Below are 19,665 nucleotides of genomic sequence, written 5' to 3' on the forward strand. Positions count from 1 at the left end.
GTGGCACATTATACCAAAGTTCAACCTGCATAGCCAAGCCCTCAAGCCATTAAAACCAACCCCCTTGAAAGCCATGTTAACTGTCAACTGTCTCACAAGGGACAGGCTCTTTCAAACCTCTCCTTGTAAATTCAGGCACGGTGGCCTCTTTGGAAATTCGGGCCTCCTCAGGCTGTCAGACTCAACTTGGAAGCCTTCCCCAGGGAAGGGCAGAACCCAGAGATCTGAGGAGCACACTCACTGCAAATCTGACTTGGCAGTTCTCCTCTCCCAGGTAACACAGGTCTCCTGAGACGTTGGTCTCCAGCCACAGGTGCTCTCCATTCACGGCATTCTCCTGGAAGGGAAAGACCCACCTGATTTCAGTTTTCTTTTCAGGTATGAAAGGGGGAGATCTCAAATTTAGATTCTGGAGGCAAGAAAGTAAGTGAACCCGCACAGTTTAAACACCTCTCATTTTACCCCTGAAAATACTGTTGGCATTGATCCTACCAAAGTTCTAGAAACAGAATAAGGTGTTTGGGAGAACTTTGAGCCATAACTAAAATGGACATTAGGTCTATAAATGCTTTATCCAGAGATGTGGTAATCTGTGAAACATATATTAAACAAATGAGGAAAAAACTCCCTCAGATTGTTCACTGTAAGGCCATATTTATCTAGGCCCAACACTGTAGATTCCATGACAATTGAGACTAAAATCCTATTAAAAGTTGCCTTTACTTAGCAAATTAGCTAAGAAGAAGGATAGTAGTATTAAAGCACTTTAAAGACTGAAGACATATTTACATTTATATCAGTAATGGGTAAATTATATTCTAAGACAGAGGCTTCTTAAAACTTAATTCAAGTCACTATGTACTCAAAGCATAATAAATTCCTACTAATTCTCACTTGTCCTGCTTCAGTAGGGCCTTCGCCCATAGAATTCTAGATTTCTCTAACTGAATGATTTCCCTGCTTCCAAAAATAGCCACGTACTTCTGATGGCAAACAGACATGCTGTGCCAGGCGACACCAGCGCAACAATCTGATGTTCAGGAACGCACAATGTTTCGTTGGGGTCGGGGGAGGAGTGGAATATTGCTTAAACAGGATGATGAATAGGATTCCATATTCCTTCTTCTGGCACACTACCTTGGAAACATAATGGATTTATGTATTAATTGTGTATTTTGTTCACTGGCTTGAAAAAGACCCTGAGCTCGTAAGGAAAGCACTGTATTGGCTTAACCATAAAGAGATGACGTCTACTGATCTTACAGGAAAATTGCTCTCGTTTTTATCTGTTTCATCAGCGGGGCATGTAATCGGCTTCCGTGGGAGATGCTACAGACTGAATTGTGATTCCCCTCAAATTCATATGTTGAAGCCCTACTCCACGGTGTGATGGTATTTGAAGATGAGGCCTTTGGGAGGTAATTGGGTCACGGGGACAGAGCCCTCATGATTGGGATTAGAGTGCCCTTATAAGAAGAGACATGAGAGGGATCTTTCTCTCTCTTCACGCATACACTGGGGAAAGGTCATGTGGAACACAGCAAGAAGGCAGCCGTCTACAAGCCAGGAAGTGGGTTCTTATCAGGCACTAAATCTACCAGTGCCTTGATCTTGGACTTCCCAGCCTCCAGAACTGTGAGAAATAAATTCCTGTTGTTTAAGCCACCCAGGCTATGGTGTTTTGTTAAATGACTTTAATAAGGAGCTTTATAGAAAAACCAAGCAATTTAGAACTCTATCTTGTATGTGAGTCATCTTTATAGTAACCGACTCCAGAAATGTCCACATGACAGCCCTCTGAATCCCAAAGCTGAACGCGAAGTAGCAGAAATGTACACCAAGGAGAAAAAAAATTAACAAAGTGTCATCTATTTCTTAAATTTATTTCTTCAGATTCCAATACAATACTTTTCCTTTCAGATCCTATAGCTCAAATGATTTTCAGGTAAGAATAACCAATGGTTATAGGTGCTTCACAATCCAGGAAAGGTGACACCAACTCTCAGAACACTCAAGGAAAGTGAGGGGCAGGAAAAATTCACAAGTCATACAGATACTGAGGGATCATGAACAATGGACAAGGAAACTCTCGGGGCGGGGGGGGGGGGGGGGGGGGGCAGGGGTGCCCTGCATATCTCAGAGTGCCTCAAAACCATTCTAAAAAAGAAAGCAATGTTAATGAGAATCATCACCCTCCATGTCAAAGGGTGACTAATCTTTTCACCAAAACTTTTTCTTCTCTATTAGTCATTTTTTCCTGTAGAAAGTCATGTTCATCATTTTTTATGGAAGTCAATGGGAAAATGGGATTCCCCTCATAGTCAATCTTGTAGAAAAACAACAGAAGGAAGAAAAGAACAGCTATAGGTTTAGACCCTAAAAATTTTCAGATAGGAATGGATGAGGACAGTATATATACATTTATCTTATACATATATATATACATGAATACATATATATATATATATATATATTCATATATACATGCAAACTAAACATGTAATTATAGCATGAAATGTTAGGGAAAGCAAAAATGCTAAAATCCTGCCAAAAGTTTTAGAAAGTTACGAATAATATGCTACAGCGGGTTATATGGTCAAAAGTCATTGATAACAAACACCAAAAACTAGGCTGGCCAGAAATTAATTTCTGGTAGGTCAACAACAGCAGGCAGGAACAGTCAAGACCCAGGGACTCCGATTTGCAAGCACCCCACTAACTCATGGGCTGGCAGGTAGGCTTCCTCTGGGCTAGGGGCTATTTGCCCTCTGAATACATACCCAGCAAGCGCTCAGAGCCTTGCTGATAAACCTTGACTCAGAGTCAGGCACAGCAGGGCTGCTAGGATTAGCTCACCTCACTCTGCAGTGGAGATGTGATTAGAAAGACTGTCCTTTGTAAGGGAAGAGGGAAAAAAAAGACTAGAGGCTTCCTGCCACCGTGGTTCTGACCTGCTGGTTCTCAAGTTTAACTGCTCATTAAAATCACCTGGTGAGTTTTTAAGACTACCTGGGTACCACCCCCAGAGAGTCTATTTTAACTAACATGAAGTGAAACCTGGACATCATGAGTTTTCAACGTTCTGAAGTGACTCATGTGCATAGAGTTTGAGGCCCCGTAATCCAGTGGACCCTATCCTACCCCATCAACTTATCAAATAATAGATTCTAGAACGTGTCTATGACTGATCTATCAGACTTGATACTTTTCTACCCTTGTACAGTCACCAGAGAAAAAAGGTAAGAGAAGAAGGGGGATGAGGCATAAGGTAGTCCAGCGAGATTTTAAGCAAATAGACATGAAACTATGGATACATAGTGAGAAGGCTCAAGGTCAACAAGATAGATCCTGGGGATAAGGGGAAAGTTGTCAACACATAAGCCTTTATTTATTTTTTTTTTTTAATTTTTTTTTTCAACGTTTTTTATTTATTTTTGGGACAGAGAGAGACAGAGCATGAACGGGGGAGGGGCAGAGAGAGAGGGAGACACAGAATCGGAAACAGGCTCCAGGCTCCGAGCCATCAGCCCAGAGCCTGACGCGGGGCTCGAACTCACGGACCGCAAGATGGTGACCTGGCTGAAGCCGGACGCTTAACCGACTGTGCCACCCAGGCGCCCCAACACATAAGCCTTTAAAGAAGCAACAGAATAAATTAAAATTTCATACACTTATCTAATAATCACACTTTAGGAATGTACCCTAAGGAAATAATCCTAACGGCAAGGAAAAACTATTTACATTAAGAAGTTTATTTCTACCTTGCAATAATCAAAAATTGGAAATATCACAAATGCCCAGTGGAGAAGAATGTTTAGTAGAATATACATGATATGGAATATTATAAAGTCATCAAGAAGTACAATTATGAAGATTGGCCACATGGAAAACTATATGATGTAAAGTCAAATAAAAATAAAATTCAAAACTACCTGTATATTATGATCACAACTCTATATACAAGTAAGAGCTGAAAAAATTATAATATATCCGTAGTTTGATTTCTGGACCCACACATTGCTTTTCGTTATTTCTACTTGTTCTTTTCCTTTACTGGCAAAGTTCAAAAAAGAGTTTTATTTGCTGCCTCTACTTCCTTTCTACTCATTACTTCTTGAACCCAATTCCATCAGGCTTTCTTTCTTCTCATTCCACTGTAACTACTTTTGTCAAGATCATCAGTGACTTCACATGGCTAAATCCAGTGGCTGATTCTCAGTCTTTATCTTAATCAACAGCTTTTGACACAGATGATCATTCCTTTCCTTTAGGGACACTTGCTTCCTGGAAACCCTATATACTCCTTTCGTGTTTTTGTTGTACCTCAATGACCACTCCATCAGTCTTCATCCTTGGACCTTTCCCAAATTCCCAAACTCCAAATATTAAGAGTGTTCCACAGCTCGCTCTCAGATCTTTACTCTTCTCCATACACCCAGTCCCAAGGTTATTGCATTTAGTTCTCATGGTTTTAGATTCCATCAATTAATTGTTATCCCCCAAATTATTCATACACTACAAACCCCTTCTTTGAACTTCAGATCCATAAAAAAAAAAACAAACCTGCCCTCTCATTATCTCCACTTAAAACCAATAGGCATCTCAAAATTTTAGTCTCAAACTCAGTTTGTGATATACTCCTTAAATCTGTTCTTACCCTAATCTTCTCCCTAGATTTTCAGCAAATGGTATTTCCATTCCTACAGCTGCAAATATTTGCTAAAAACATTGGAGTCATTCTAGATCTCTCTTTCTCATTCCTATCCATCAGCTAATGTTACTGACTCCAGTTTCAAAGGGGGTATGAAACTCAGTTACTTACCATTTCTACTTTACCACCTGATCCTCCATAATCTCTGGCTTCGAATGTCCCAATAGCCCATCATCAAAGGCCATTCACTGTATATGATGTTTATTATATCTGAATTGTTTATTCCTCTCCATTCTGATTCTGTGTGGTTCATTTCTATTCACTTTCTGGTCACCAGATCAAGTGTTACTTCCTCCAAGAAGCCATCAGTGACCCCAAAGTCTAAGTCAAGTTATTTTGTTAGTTTCTCTCATAAAACCATATTCCCTTTCCCTCTGTTGGCAACTATCCATTAATTGGCATAATTATTTGATTAATGTTTCCTCATTTACTAGATTCTAAGCTCTATGTGAACACTGACTGTCCAGCACTTGACTAAGAGTCTGGAAAATAGATGACAAATAAATTTTAGGAATTGGAAAGATTAAGAATCAATGAATAAATGAATGAATGCACATTTTTGTTATATGCAATTCCAAAAGGTAGAAAGGGATAATTATATTTATCTGTCCATTAGTCTGGAATAATAAACTGTGATAAGTCAACATGGGTGCTTAATAGAAACATGACAGTCTTGTAAAATCACAAACAGAAGAGAAGCCTTTAAAAAAAAGTCATATGAAACAATGATGAAGCATACCTTTTGCTACACTACATTTTTCCCGTGTCTCATCCTTTTCTTGCACATCTATCTTGTCTGATGCTTAATAAAGTACATAATAAAGAAGTAAACTTACCCAAAGGGAAGTCTGGACTTGGCCCTCAACTCTAGGAAGGTCATCTCTCTAAGTGCTTGGAATGTCCTGCCTGATAAGAGTATCCGTTTACCTTGGGGCCTTGGGACATGCCAGATGGTCTAAGAGAACAATGACTTATGGTGGGGCGGAGAGCCGTATATCAGCTCAACCTCCAGAGAAGCTTGAGATTAAGGTCAACCATGTAGGAATCGGCCATGTCTACATGACCCCCTGTTAATACTCTGGACGCTAAGGTTCAGATCCGTTGGCAATATGCTATATGTATTGTCACTTATAGTTGCTAGGAGAGGTTAGCACTGTCCACAAATACACTTGAAAGCCCCACCTGTGAAACACTCCTGGGTGCTGCACCATGTACCTCTTCTGTACGTAGGGCCTCTCTAACTCTCCTTAACCTCAGTTTACTCACCATTAAAATTATAATAATAATTGTACTTCACTCACAAGATCATAGTGATATTTAAATGTGAAAATGCATAAATTTCAATGTCTTGCACACAATAAGAAGTTAATAGGTGTTCAATACAGTTTGTATTATTATTGTTGTGATTACTTTTATGAAACTGAATAAAGGAAACCTCATTTAAAATGGAATCAGGAGGCCTGATGGTCACACTCTACCACTTGCATTAATTGCAGACCCCCAAAAGGAAGAGACTTACCTTGCATTCTCAACAGGAAGAAGCCTACATTACCACTCCAGTGGGAGAAAAGAATTTCTTCTTGCCCAGCAACAAGCTCAGCCAATATGAAAATACCACAACTCAGCTAACAAGAAGTCATCATCTCCCCGAACTCTCACTTTCCTCCAATGGACTTCCATTCAAAGCAGCCCCTCCCAACTTCCTCCTTTCCTCTATAAAGTAACATTCCTTTCCTTTGATCTCCAGACTCACCTATGGTTAGCCATAGTTTACATGTCCCAAGTTGCAATTCTTCTGCTAGTCACAAATAAACCCACTTTGCTGGTAAAATAACTGGCAGTTTTAAGGTGGACACTTTCCAGTTTTCCTTCCCTTCTAACCCACAGATGTTAGCATTATCCGAGTTTCTCTCCTTGGTCTTTGTAGCCAAGACTGCTAGCCATTCATCAAAATTATTATTTTCTTCTTCCTGGACATACAGCTAGAACATATAACCCAGCCTCCTGTGTACTTAGATGTGGCCATGTGACCAAGATCTAACCAATGGAACATAAGCATAAGTGACATGTACTGTTTTCAGACTTGGCCAATTGAAACCTCCCACATGCACTCCTCCATTCTCTTTTCCCGTACTGGATACTTGAGAAGTGAACCTTTGGGATGATTTCAGAAGCCATCTGGTGAAGATGTAAGAGCAACTATCTGGGGCATGGAATAACTGTGGAACAGGACCCACCTCCCACTCAACCTACCCGGAAGAGTCCTGGTCTGTTACGTGAGGGAGAAATATACTTCTATAGAGCAATTATAGGTCTATTTTATTTACTGCAGCCTAGTCTACCTCAACTAATACAGGCCTCATATTTTTGTCTGGATTTCCTTTCATTATCTACCTGTACCCCCGCCCCCCAGCTACTTATCATGTACTGAAGAGCATGTCTAATCTGAGTCCTAGTTTCTTCTGCTCTGAACTCGTAATTCTGACATTCTCCCTGATATTTTACACTGCTGCAAAATTAATTCCTCTAGAACATAACTATGATTATGCCTCTCTCTCTTGCTCAGGAGGCTTAAATATGCCCTGTTATTTATAAAATGAAATCCGAATTTAATCTCACATACTAGACCTTCCATTGATGACCCCAATCTACCCTTAACCTTCCATGTATTCATCTTTGTATACTTTCTTTATTCTTCTTTTTTCTCTAAATATAGCCATATCTTCCTTCTTTTGTGCCATGTTTTTTGTTTAGTCCATTCTCCTCACCCAGGATCCTCTTTCCTTCTCCTCTACACAACCACCTTGAAATACCATCTCAAACAATATGCAACTCAGAGAATCCATCTGTGCCAGACAGAAAAAAATAAATAGCTCTCGACCATTTCTAAATGAACATAATATTTCTTCTGTATTTGTGAGTGCTGAGACAAATTTCATGATATACATACATACAGATTGATCTGTATATAAAGACAGATCTAACTACCTAAGAGTAGAGATTCATCTAGGTAGATACAGAAATAGATTTATACATACATATATGATTCCTTGGTCTCAAGTTCTACTGAAGTCCTAGTAATGGTTATAGGTAAAAAGATAAAAATGTATGTATTGATATGGAGGAGTTTACAGACTATGAATAATACAGATAGAGTATACTGACACTAGAAGAAAATAATCTACACAAAAGGAAAGCATTTGCTTATAAAAATATTTTGAAATAATAAGAAAGTTATAAATACATATCTCATGTAAATGTCCTTACAAATTCAGAAAGGAAAAGAAATCTGGACTATCTCTCCCTAAAAATCTCCAAGATAATAATAGGTAGAAGTTGTCTAAGATGGTTTAGATCCGTGCTGCCCAATAAGCATATGGCTATTGAAAACTTGAAATGTGGTTAACACTAACTGAGATGTGCCATCAGTGTAAAATTCACAGCAGACTTTACTCACTGTGAAAAAAAAAGAATGCAAACCATCTCGCTGATAATTTTTGTACTGATTACATATTGAGATGGTAATATTTTTGATTTATTTGCTTAAACAAAATATGGTACTAACATTTTTGATTTTTAAAAAATTTTAAAAAAATTCTTTAAATGTGGCTACTAAAAATTTAGAATTACTTTATGGCTCACATATGTTTCTTTTGGGCAGTGTTAGTTTAGATAAGCACTTACTTAGAGGCAGAAATTTAGACTTGGATGTTTCTCAGTGTCCTGTGAGATTATAGGATTCTATGATATCCCCCAGGAGCCAGCATGACTGAATTTAAAATTCTCACAATTTGGGGAAATAAAGGACTAGTGCAGGTGCATGAAATCATAGCATGAAGCTATGTCTGTCCCACTACTAACAGGGTTGACCAGGGGCAAGACCTCCACTGATTTATAGGAAAAATTTATAGGTCGTTAGCTCCTCATGACCTCTCAGCCATCTGACACCTTGATTAACCTGACTTAACAGTGTTTGAAATGGGGCTAGGAGTGGGAAAAACACTGAGGTGAGAGTCCCTCTCAGGGACAACACCCAAACCTGAAGGTACAAGAGCTGAAGCCTGACGGCACAGGACTGTTAGGACGTGCCACCTGAAATAAGACTGAAATGAGAACACACGCACGCACACATACTCACCTGGCTCCTCCTGGCTCTTCATTCAAGGTTTCTAAAGATAAGATGACCTAGTTTCATAACCCAGTTTAAACCAATCTCGCACAAAGACTCTGTTTCCCTAATCTTGTCCCTGAACCAAATGGTGAGGTGGTGTATAACTATGTTATGTTTCTACCTGCCTAGGAGAAAGCACTTCTTTTCTTAGCATCATCAACTAGAGGAAAGAAAATGTGGTCTGGATTTAGAACCTGGCTTTGTTTGTGTTGAAGCTATTTTCCATAGCCCTCAGAACTGGAGGAAATTTTCAAAAGAGGAAGGAAAAAAAAAACGAACTGAAATTAAAATCGATGTTAAAACCAACATGCCCTTTAAGAAAGATCTGGGTGGCTTTTCCACCATTGCTTTGAAAGTTGTTTTAGGCAGTGTAATGGGCAAAAGCAAATTATACAACAGCAGAGACAGAGTAAGGCCGATCTCCTATGCTCCCTGCTATAACACTGAAAACAAGGAAGAAATCTCTTAAATCCAAACTAAGTCTCCATTGTGGAAAAGGCATGTGACATTTAAGAGAAGACACACATTATCTATGCAACAGACACACTTCTAAAGGGGCTCACTCACTCTAAACCAGAAACTTGGATTCCAGCCATGGAGATGAGATTTTTTTTTTTTTTTTTTTTTTTTTGCCTTTTTGAACATTACTCCCTTTCTGGCAATTTAGCTTATTTTCCCCCAAAAGTGGCTTCGCTGACACACATGGCATGGTGTCCACGGGAGCAGCCCCTGCAGGTTGTCACCGTGAAGGTGAAAGAGGGGTAGTTGGGAGGAATGAGATCGGACCACTGCTGTGCTTTAAGACTTAACACAATGCACCATACTAGGAAGGAAATTTTAAAAGATTCAAATAGCATAAAGGTATTTGTTTTTCAAGCAGGCTATGGACTCTTGCCTACCAAGCCTTTCAAGGAACTGGAGATTATCTGAGTGCCGTTCAACTCCCGGTGAAATATCCCCTTCTCACTGACTGAACGGAAAAGCTACAATCAATTTGTCCCCTAGCATCAGTAGCCAGACAGCGGGTAGGCCCACGAGGCCATCCTCTCCACTGTGAAGAAGAAAATCTAAGCAGAAAACATTGCCCCTCCCTTCAAGGAGCCTGAAATCAAACTGAGGACCTAGAATTTAAAAAGCGACTAAATACCACCAATTTGGTTCTAAGATTTATAAGACAATGCACCGCATGTAGAGATATTGTGAGGAAACAAAGCAAAAAGTGAATAAAATAAACAGAATTAGTTCAGCTGAAAAGATGAGCATGACCTGGCAGAGAGCCAGAGGAAATCTCTACAGGAAACAGCAATTTCCACGTGTCTACTGTTGTCAACCGGAGGCTGGGGCGCCATTCTGAAGACACGACTACTCCCCGCACATCAACGTTCAGGCTTCTATCCCAGACACGCGTGGAGGGGCAGGCTCGTGCTCAGGCGGCAGGAGTGAATGTTGATGAAGGGTCACCGAGAAAATGAGATCATGTGAGACAGGGAATCCTAGACGTCATAATAACTATTTGAGCAAATCACAGCAAGAGAGAAGTTTTAGGACCTTGAGGAACAGCTAAAAATAAGAGAGAGATAGCATGTATCACTGAGCAGGGAAATGAGAACATGAATACTTGACAGAAACTATTAAGTTTGTGTACCTAACACGTAAAACTGACTCCTGCAACAGTATACACCTGGCCGAAATGCACAGGTGCCTATGGTCTGGGCTCACCAAGCCAGTGCCCTCCTGCGTCTCAGGCACCCCCACAAGCAGGCTGCTCTTCAAAGCCCTTTGCACAAAAAATCTTTAGGAAAGAGCTGTGCCTCTTTGAAAGACTTTGGCACATATATCAGAGTCAAAACAAGGGCCCCTTTGGGATTCTAGAACAGGTAGGAAACATAGGGACTAAACTTTTAATTCCAGCTTTAATTCAGCCTGATTTGTCTTGCATCTTCCGATGCTCCACGAACAACTTCTGTATCTGTTTTCTGACTGGTGACATGCAGAGAGGGGAGTTGACCTAAGTCAGGGGGTCATGGTCCTACAGGACTTTGAGATGACCCTGGTCCCCCTAAACCTGCCTCCTCATTTGGGAGACTCGTACAAGGCTCCAAGTCAAAAGCAGAGTTCAGTGAATAGTAAGAGTGAATAAGTGAAAATTGATCCTTTCAATGACTTTAGTCCAGAAAAGTGGGCTGGTAGAGGGAACAGACGGTCATGCCGCTTTTCCACAGGGAGCCAGGCAGGGCTTGGGACGGGGGAATGGCAGGACTGGTCAAGCCAGTGGCCCGGGCTTTCACTTTCAGCAGAACAAAGAAAATCCTGGCTCAGCAACTTGAACAGAACAGCAAACTACGGTGACCTAAATGAAACTGGTGAAAAGCATATTTGTTAGGAAAAGCCAAAAACTGTGAAGCAAGGGCAAGTCTTAGCACAAAAAAAAATTAAAAAAAAAATAAAGGTGTCTAAAATGTTTTTAACAACCTGCTTCTTCCTCCCTTCTGAGAAAAATGTTCTTCATGATCATAACAAGGAATTGTAGTGTTGGTCACTGTTTGGCTTCTGTTCACTAATAGCAATAACAGCCCATAGTTCATTAATTTTTTTCAGAGTCAACATCTTTCCAGCTCCTTACATGTCAGATCTTCAAATATGCCCTCAGATGGAGTGTCTAAAGAGGAGGATTTCAGTGCTCTCTCCGTTGTTAAACATCCCCAAAGTGTTTCCTGCCATGCCATGATTTCACCAGGGCGCCATGACAGGGCACCCACAATCAAAGGGGACAGAGGAAGAAAGAACTTAGTTCCTACTCTCTCTTCCCCCGCTGTGTAGTGCAGCCTCCTACCACTAGCCCAAAATACCATTTTGATGAAATATTAGAGTGCATACATCTCTACAGGAATCAGAAAATAATACCTTCTTGCCAAGCTTCGGCTCAAGCAGGACACTTCTTTTTAAAAGCCTTTTCTGGTAACTATTTCCACCATCAAATAAGGATGGAGCATCCTTCCTGACACTCCCTGATGCTGGGCTCCTCTATTCTAGGTATTTTTGCTGTTGCTTTCTTCTCTGCTGACTGCATCCTAAGCTTCTGGAAGGCAGAAACCCCATTTTCCTCACCTCAGAATCCCCAGGAAGCAACAGAGGCCCTGGCACAAAGCAGGGGCTCAACTGGGTGATGAATTAATGAATTCGTTGATTATTTTATTTTCTGATTAAATAAATCTGCAGGCTGCACAGTTTACAAAGAACTTGCACACTTACTTCCACATCTGATCCTAATAACACCAGGAAGTCCCCCTCGGGGAGGGGCCACAATTGTCCCTATCTGTAGATGAGGATGCTGAGGCCGAAAGAGATCAGTGACTTCAGTGATGTCACACAAGGGGCAAAAGGATTTAATGACTTTTGCCATCTAAATGATTTAAACTCTCCCTCATTAGAATCTTGCCCCCCATAGGGTCCTGCTACTTTAGGTCAGAAGACTGGGTATCATGAATGTGAAACTAACTGACTTGGGTCCCTGATTCATAACATTCTCATCATTAGTCCAGGAAATGTTGTTCTTTGATCTTCTTCACCTGCTTGTTTACACATTTAATTCTTTTTAATTATGTAAACAGTGGTACCAATAAATTCTATACTCTCTCATGGTTTAAGAGTTTATTAAGTAATTTTCCTAGAATAAAGGGAAATTCCAGGAAAGGAGCATTCTTCCTGAGTGCCCATTCAGCACGCACAGGTGATACTGGAGCATTCTCAGGGCTGTATCAAGGAAGAAGCTGCATCTCAATTAAGTCCAGTCTTCTGCCTAGTACTTCATGAATGCAGGCAGCCTACATTGGCATGTGCCCAGAATGTAAAATAAGAATGTCAGTAAGTGTGTTCTTGGGAGAGACAAAGAATTGTTTTAATATAAAAGGACGTTAAATCATGACATATGGGCTAAAAATAAAAAATTAAATGAATGAAAAACAACTCTTCTCCTTTCCCCCATCCCGCCATGCACTTTCATATGGGAGAACGTGAATTATCCCCATTGTTCAACTCAACTGAAAAATGCTAAACAAAAATCACCATCAAGACCAGACTGGAAGAATTTCAGGGCAGCCCTCCTCCACCTTCACGCTGTTCCCTATACTCATTCCTTCAGGAAGAGACAAAGCCTTTCAGGCCACAGTTATAGATGTTTTCACCAAGAACTTGAGTCACTGAACACCCTCAATAAATGTATTCTAACTAGCTTAAGAATTTCAGAATGCAATCTTGAGCTCAAGGTAATAGTTTCTGTGGATGCGTTTTTGGTTAAAATTGGCTACTATACCCAAACCACTTTTACAAGACCAATCTACCTTTGTGTTAGGGGAAGAAGCATATCAGACAGGAGGGCATGAAGTGCCTAAAACATAAAGTGAAGTCATCTTTTGTCAGGGGGGAAAAAAAGCACCAAAAAAGAAAAGAAGGTAGCTTGATCTGAGGAAATCAAGCTTAGATTCCAGGATGTTGCTAAGGGGACGCTCTATTCATCATCAACTTGGCAAGAACCAATAAAGCATGTGCACAGAGGTACTTTTCATCGCACAGCTGCAAACCCAGGCAGTAACGCTTCAAATGATTCATGAAGTTTTTATTTTAGTCTGAAACACATCTGATTTCATATAAAGGAACTATGTTGCCGGGAGTTTGAGAATGGAGCTCTGGCCTAGGTATCTGAAGATTGATCAGTGAGCAATACTGAAAATTATTAAGTCTTGCTTTGTAACCATAGGGATCCTAAGAATGAGAAAGACACACATGCAATTGAATTATGTTTAGATGAAAAAGCCAACACCTACACTCCAGTCCAGAGTCGCTCTGGGCTCCTTCGCTGGACCATTTGCCACAGGAAGGCTGAGGGGATGTGCAGGAGCCAGGTGCTGCAGGCCTGCCCGGGAGATTGCTTTCCTGCAGCCAGAAGAAAAAACACAAAGAAAAACCAACATCAGAAGGTAAACAGAGCTAAAAATTTCCCCTGGAGTAAAAACAACGTCTGAGTTAGTCTTCTGCATGCAAAAGCCTTTGCAAATGTATTGGAGTCTATGTCTCTAAAGTGTATGGTGAAGATACTGGGTGGCAAGTCTCAAAAGACAGGGAGATTGAGGGGACCATTTGGGGGGCAATGTTGCTTCAGGACCAGAAATGGAATTTCTAGATGCCCCTATTCAGGGTAGAAGGCAGAATGCAGGTCTCTCCGTTTACAGAAAAAGACCTAGGGCTTGGATGGTCACAATACTTGGACAATTTTAAAGCTGCCAGAGACTAACGGCAACAAAAGCAGACTCGGGGGTCTTCTATTGAAATTCCTCCATTTCCCAACAAAGTGCTCTCCAAGTTGGTCACGGCTCCAAATTCAGCCTTGCTCCTCTTAAGAACATCCTCCCTCATCCTTGCAGAGGACTTCTGCAGATAGCTTGAGATTCAGAATGGGAAAAGACTGATTTGTATCTGGCAAGAAATGGCACACGCTGAAAGACCAGTGTCTCACCAAGGCCCACGGAACAATAAAATCAAAATATGTTGCTTAGATTAGGTTTGTTGAATGGAACATAACAGAGTGCAGGTCAGAAAGGAGGGAATAAATCAGGAGAGGTTGAGAAAGTCAGCCCTGACCTTGGTCTTCAAAGATAAGAAATAAGAGGAGTTGTTTTAGCTTTAGGGTGAAGGGAAGGGAGGGTAGATTAGAGCCTGGTGGAGAGAATGCAAACAGCAAGAGAAAGGAAGAAAGTGGCAAGATCTTGTGGTATCATCATTAACAATGTAGGTTAAGTTTCTGAACAGCTCCATGAAAAATGCCAGACAAGGGTCTCAAGCTGAAATATAAGTGCTGATTCACGAATCAACTAAGTGGCTTCCTGGAAAGGAGAGTTTTCCCTTTACTGGAGTGTCTACATGTGCTTTAAGAATTACCTGAACTAGAATCAGGTGGGTCTTGTGACCCTGCAGCTGAGCCTTGAATAGGTCTACGGGTGAGGCCCAGGAATCTGCACTCACACATGCTGCCCATGTGCTTCCTTCTGTGAGCTCAAGTTTTCAAATTGCTCTATTGGAGTGTGGAAGGGCTTTAATCTAAAGAGGGTATGAAATGAATTTCCCTCAGGCAAGTTGAACTTAGAACTTAAGAGACTGATTCGCTGAAGACTGGAAACCTATCCCTCAACCAATGAACAAACACCAAGATTGTCTCCCCATCCTCAAGCCAATGAACTTGCTGCTCGGACTCAGGCTAGACTCCCTGCTCTTTGCACTCCTGGCCATAAAAATAGCCTACTCCAAACTGTTAAAGGACTCACCTGTAGCCTGCTACAGTTTTCATATCCTGAGTTGCAACTTCTCTCCTATTCCCAAATAAATTCAATTTCTGGTAATTCAAGCTTGCCTTGGTTTACCTCTTTATTTAGGTTGACAAGAGCAAGTACATTTGTGTAGGTGGGGGAGCACTAACTTACCCAGGCCCATTGAGGGGGAAGCCCTAAAGAAAAGCATCAGCAACTTCATTACGCACTTTACCCCCATTAGCTCTCAGCATCCTATCTCACAGGACGTGAACACTGTAATAAGAATCTGCCATCTTGGACACTGGACCTGCAGACACATGGGGTCCCCAGGGAGCCCCGGATCCTCAGACTCCTTTACCCATCTCTCTATACAGAGGAACAAGGCTACAGATGGGGAGATGGGGAAAAGGAAGGCAGTGATGGCCCAATGTACAGTGAATCCCATAATGATGGAGCCAGTGGAGGGAAAGGAACTTGCCTGGGAAGGGGAGAGGAATAAGAGCAAAATGTAAAAGCTCTGTTGGAATCTAGAAGCAGATGATATCTCTTTTCTGTTCACTGATCTCTGCAAACTCCACCCAGAAATGGAATTTGTAGTTGACCAAGACAAACAGTAGCCTCAAAATCCAACGAAAGGCTTGGTAGAATCAACAAAAGAATCTAAGATCTTGCAGACACTGATAAATGGCCAAGTATGTCTAAGAGCTCAGCAAGTGCCTAGCCCTTTTTCCCCCTCTCTTATATTCCCACACAGGAAGTCTTAGAAAGAACGTAAACAGTTTTAGTAGTCAGAAGTCATCACATGAAGCTTGCCTATAGCCTACTTTCAGAAGCTCCACCTGGATAGCACACAATGTAGTTGCTTTATGGAACCCCCCAAAGAGTCATTACAAGTATGTAGACCTTTAATGAAACCCTCTGATGACACAATATTCCCTTTCCTCCCTTTCATCAAGGCAAATAATTAACATCAATTTTGGCCTCTTCACTGACACCAACTTTTTTGAGTTCCCAGAGCTAATTCCAAAAATGGCACATAGGTTGAGGGTAGGGAGCAGGAGTGGTTGGGGTTCCCCCAACATCAAGCGATTCTCAGACACCAGCAGGGTGCCCAAGAATTCAACACAATTCTGACACTATCTACCCAGAGCTAGCATCAGATTCCACAGGTTCAGAGTTCAGGCCTACAGGACTGCACCCATCCCCCACTTCAGACGCCAGTCTCAAGCCCCAGGCTGTGAGGCTTCTGGCCAACCAGCTACAGATTGGAGGGTCCAATGATGTCCTCCTTAGGTTTGATTAATTTGTTAAAGTAGCTCACAGAACTGATGGGAATGCTTAACAGTTACCCGTTTATTAAAGGATATGATAAAGAATAGGTATCAACATTCAGATGAAGAGATACAGAGGGTGAAGTATGAGGGAGGGGTGCAGAGCTTCAGTGTCCTCTCAAGGGGCCTCTCTCACACCTCCACACACATGCTCGCCAAGCCAAAAGCTCTCTGAACCCCATCCTTTTGGGTTTTGATGGAGGCTTCATTGTATAGGCATGATTCATTAAAACACTGGCCAGTGGCAATTGATTCAACCTTTGGCCCCTCTTCCCTCCCCAGAGGACTGAAAGTTCCAACCCTCTCATCACAAGATTGGTCCTCCTGGCAAACAGCCCCCCACCCTTGAGTGGGGTACAAAGTCACCTTCGTTAACACAACAAAAAATACCTTTTTCACCCTTATCACAGGTTCCAGGAGTTGTGAGCAGAGATCCATGGATGAAGACCAAATTCATATGAGAAATATATATCTGGTCATTCAGATGGCTAGATATATATTTCTCATAAATCACAATATCTCAGCCCTTCACCCCGAAGTATTTTCCATTCCACCAAGCAATAGGAGAAGAACACTCAAGATTCTTATACTGTGCTCCTTCATGGCCCATGCATTTTTCTCCACCTGGGTTCAAGGAACTTCTGCAACATTTTTCTTTAGGACTTTTCTCTGGCTTTGAAGGAGCTGGTATGTGATCCTAAGTCACAGCTTTCGTCCCAAGAAAATGAGATCTCTGCGGAGTCAGAAATTACAAGTTCCACCTTGGATTCCTTAACACATAACCTAAATTTAAGTGTTCTAACAAAAAATAAACGGTGCCGATGCTCAAGGCCTTGGAAGAGCTGAAGAATTCTTAAATCTTGGGTAAATGAGAAAAATACAAGTCTTTCATCTTTTCACGAACAGTCCCAGAGCTGGGATCGGAATAAAAAAGAAGAAAGGGAATAAAATTCTCCTCGCACAGTAGAAACCACAGGACAAATGAGTCCAACTCACCAGAAGTTGCAGACTGACTGACCACCAAAACCTACGTTCCTGATTAGAACAGACAGGAGGGCAAACTGCTGAAGTAACTAAATCAGGGTGCAAGGGAGGCACGCGTCTCTTGAAGAGCAACGTGGCAGTAAGAAGACATCCAAACCTTCAACCCGACTAAGCCCTGCAGTGAAATCACAGCCAAAGTGACACTCTTCCCCAGCCTGTGAAGAGAAACGATTAAATAAGGGCTTTTGCTGGTTATCTATTCCTCACTGTGGATGCAAATTTAAGGTTGGTTTTCCGTAACATTAATAGAGGAAAACTGTGTATCTATGACACAGATAAACACTTAGTAGAAGGAAAATAAGTAGGAAATATCAAAGTGGCTCCAAGTTCCTAACTGTAAATGGGCCTTACAAGAGGATATCACATAAGAAGAACAGGGAAAATATCCGTAGGTACCAAACCAGAGTAGGAAGTAACTTCTGATTGTAGCTTTCTCCATATTTCTCAACAACCACGTGAGAAAATCCTTTTCTCTAATAGCTCATGTAGGTATACACATTTTGTTCCAAAATACAAAAACAATTTCATCATTTATCAGACCTCAAATAAAATTAGTGTAAGTTATTTTTCTGTGTGGGTTCGTCCTGGTTGTAGAAAATGACATTTCAGAGGGGTAGCATTTGGGGCGTGTTGAAATGGCAGGGGTTCTATGTTACAATATGCTCCAGTAAAAAAATCAATGGGGTTTCAACTTATTCTTTCCTTCTGCCCAGAATCCTCCCAAGCCTACAGTCAGTGAAACAGTGAAATGCCAGCAATCCTTCCTATTAATTTTGCAACAACACTTTGTTGGGATGACTATAATGGCAAAAGAATCTTTGAAAAGGAAAACTGCAATATTAACTGTGAAATAGATACGAAAAGAAAATATTCTATAACGCAGTTTCAGGCGCACAAAGTCACAGTTAATGTCAATTACCTGCCGTGAAAGACCTCTAACATATTTAAAGTATAAAAGCCATCATACATTTTAAATAGCATTCTATTATTTCCTTTACTTCATTCAATAAGACTACAAACTCCTAAAGGACAGGGCTCAATTCATCTACTAATCTTATTACATTCTAGCCCAGGGGTAGACCCAGCATATATTCAATAAATGCTTTCTGAGTTAATGAATGAACTTGACCAAAAAGCTAAGCAAAACAGCTTGCTGATTAGATCAGGGATTGAGAAATCTGATTAGGAAGATTTGAATTATATCCCAGGCTGTGCGTTTCAGTGATCTACTTTCTGGAGAGGGCCAGAAATCCTTCAAAGCTGCTCTTGAAAGAAAAAGGCAGAAGAGGTAGAACTCAGGGTTAAGAAGCCTAAGAGACCTCAAAAAGGCTTTGTGATCAACGTAAAATAAAACCCTAATGGTATAACATTTGTAAAGGGCATAGGAGAGTGTTAATATTTTTGTAATGTATTCATTGAAAGAAACATGCAGCACAGGCTCTTCATGAAGAGAATTTTTAAAAATTTACGGGAAAACATGTAGGTGGGTATTCAGCCGGGACAGCCTCTAATTATCCATTTTGCAATTTTCTCTCAACTGGCTCTGGTTCCACTCTGATTCCAAGTTTATATGGCTCCCATATTCAATCCATCCCCATCTTGCCCACTCCCTTTCTGGGAGATTCTATGAATAGAACAGCATGAGGCCCCCTTCCTGCTGAGCAAAGAAGCACCAGAGAATTTGGAGGTTCCCGTAGCCAGGAAGTCTCCTGAGATAAGCAACTGACACATTAGAAACTGGTGAACTCATCTCTTCGTTTTAGAAAAGGCAGCAGCTGTCTAAAAAGGTACTCTGTACCTTGGTTTAATTCCCCCAAATGCCTCAAGAGGGATCTTAATCATTGTGTATGTGTTGGTGTGCTTTTTTCCATATGCTATTTTGGCACTAACTTTGTTTATATTCAAAGCAGCCCACAGTGCTTCTTGGTTGATTTACACAAGCTGCCTGCAATGTTAAGGATAGTCCACATGATAAAAAGAAAATTGTCCCAAGCCCCACACAAACTCCAAGTATCCCACCAGAGATTTACTTAGGGAAGCAAACCTTTTGTAATTATTTGAGCCTAAATCCCAATCCATATTACATATGAACTCAAAGTAGTTTTT

The 19,665-nt window shown here is 41.0% G+C and overlaps 1 protein-coding gene across 12 annotated transcripts in view; it reads right to left on the minus strand.

Annotated features, from left to right (window-relative positions):
* Positions 1–19,665, minus strand: part of DGKI (diacylglycerol kinase iota) — a 449,436-nt gene that overhangs the window by 284,712 nt on the left and 145,059 nt on the right. For 11 of the 12 annotated variants that reach the window (XM_019452873.2, XM_019452874.2, XM_019452872.2 and 8 more), the window contains exons 2-3: positions 13,706–13,814; positions 242–337 (exon numbers count right to left, since the gene is read on the minus strand). In XM_019452873.2, the coding sequence (XP_019308418.2) occupies positions 242–337; positions 13,706–13,814 (205 nt within the window). The remainder of the gene's footprint in view (positions 1–241; positions 338–13,705; positions 13,815–19,665) is intronic. The other variant, XM_019452870.2, reaches the window with a different exon arrangement.

This window comes from Panthera pardus, unplaced genomic scaffold (assembly GCF_024362965.1).
Source record: "Panthera pardus isolate Hobbes unplaced genomic scaffold, ASM2436296v1 HiC_scaffold_8, whole genome shotgun sequence".
In the NCBI taxonomy this organism is placed as follows: domain Eukaryota; kingdom Metazoa; phylum Chordata; class Mammalia; order Carnivora; family Felidae; genus Panthera; species Panthera pardus.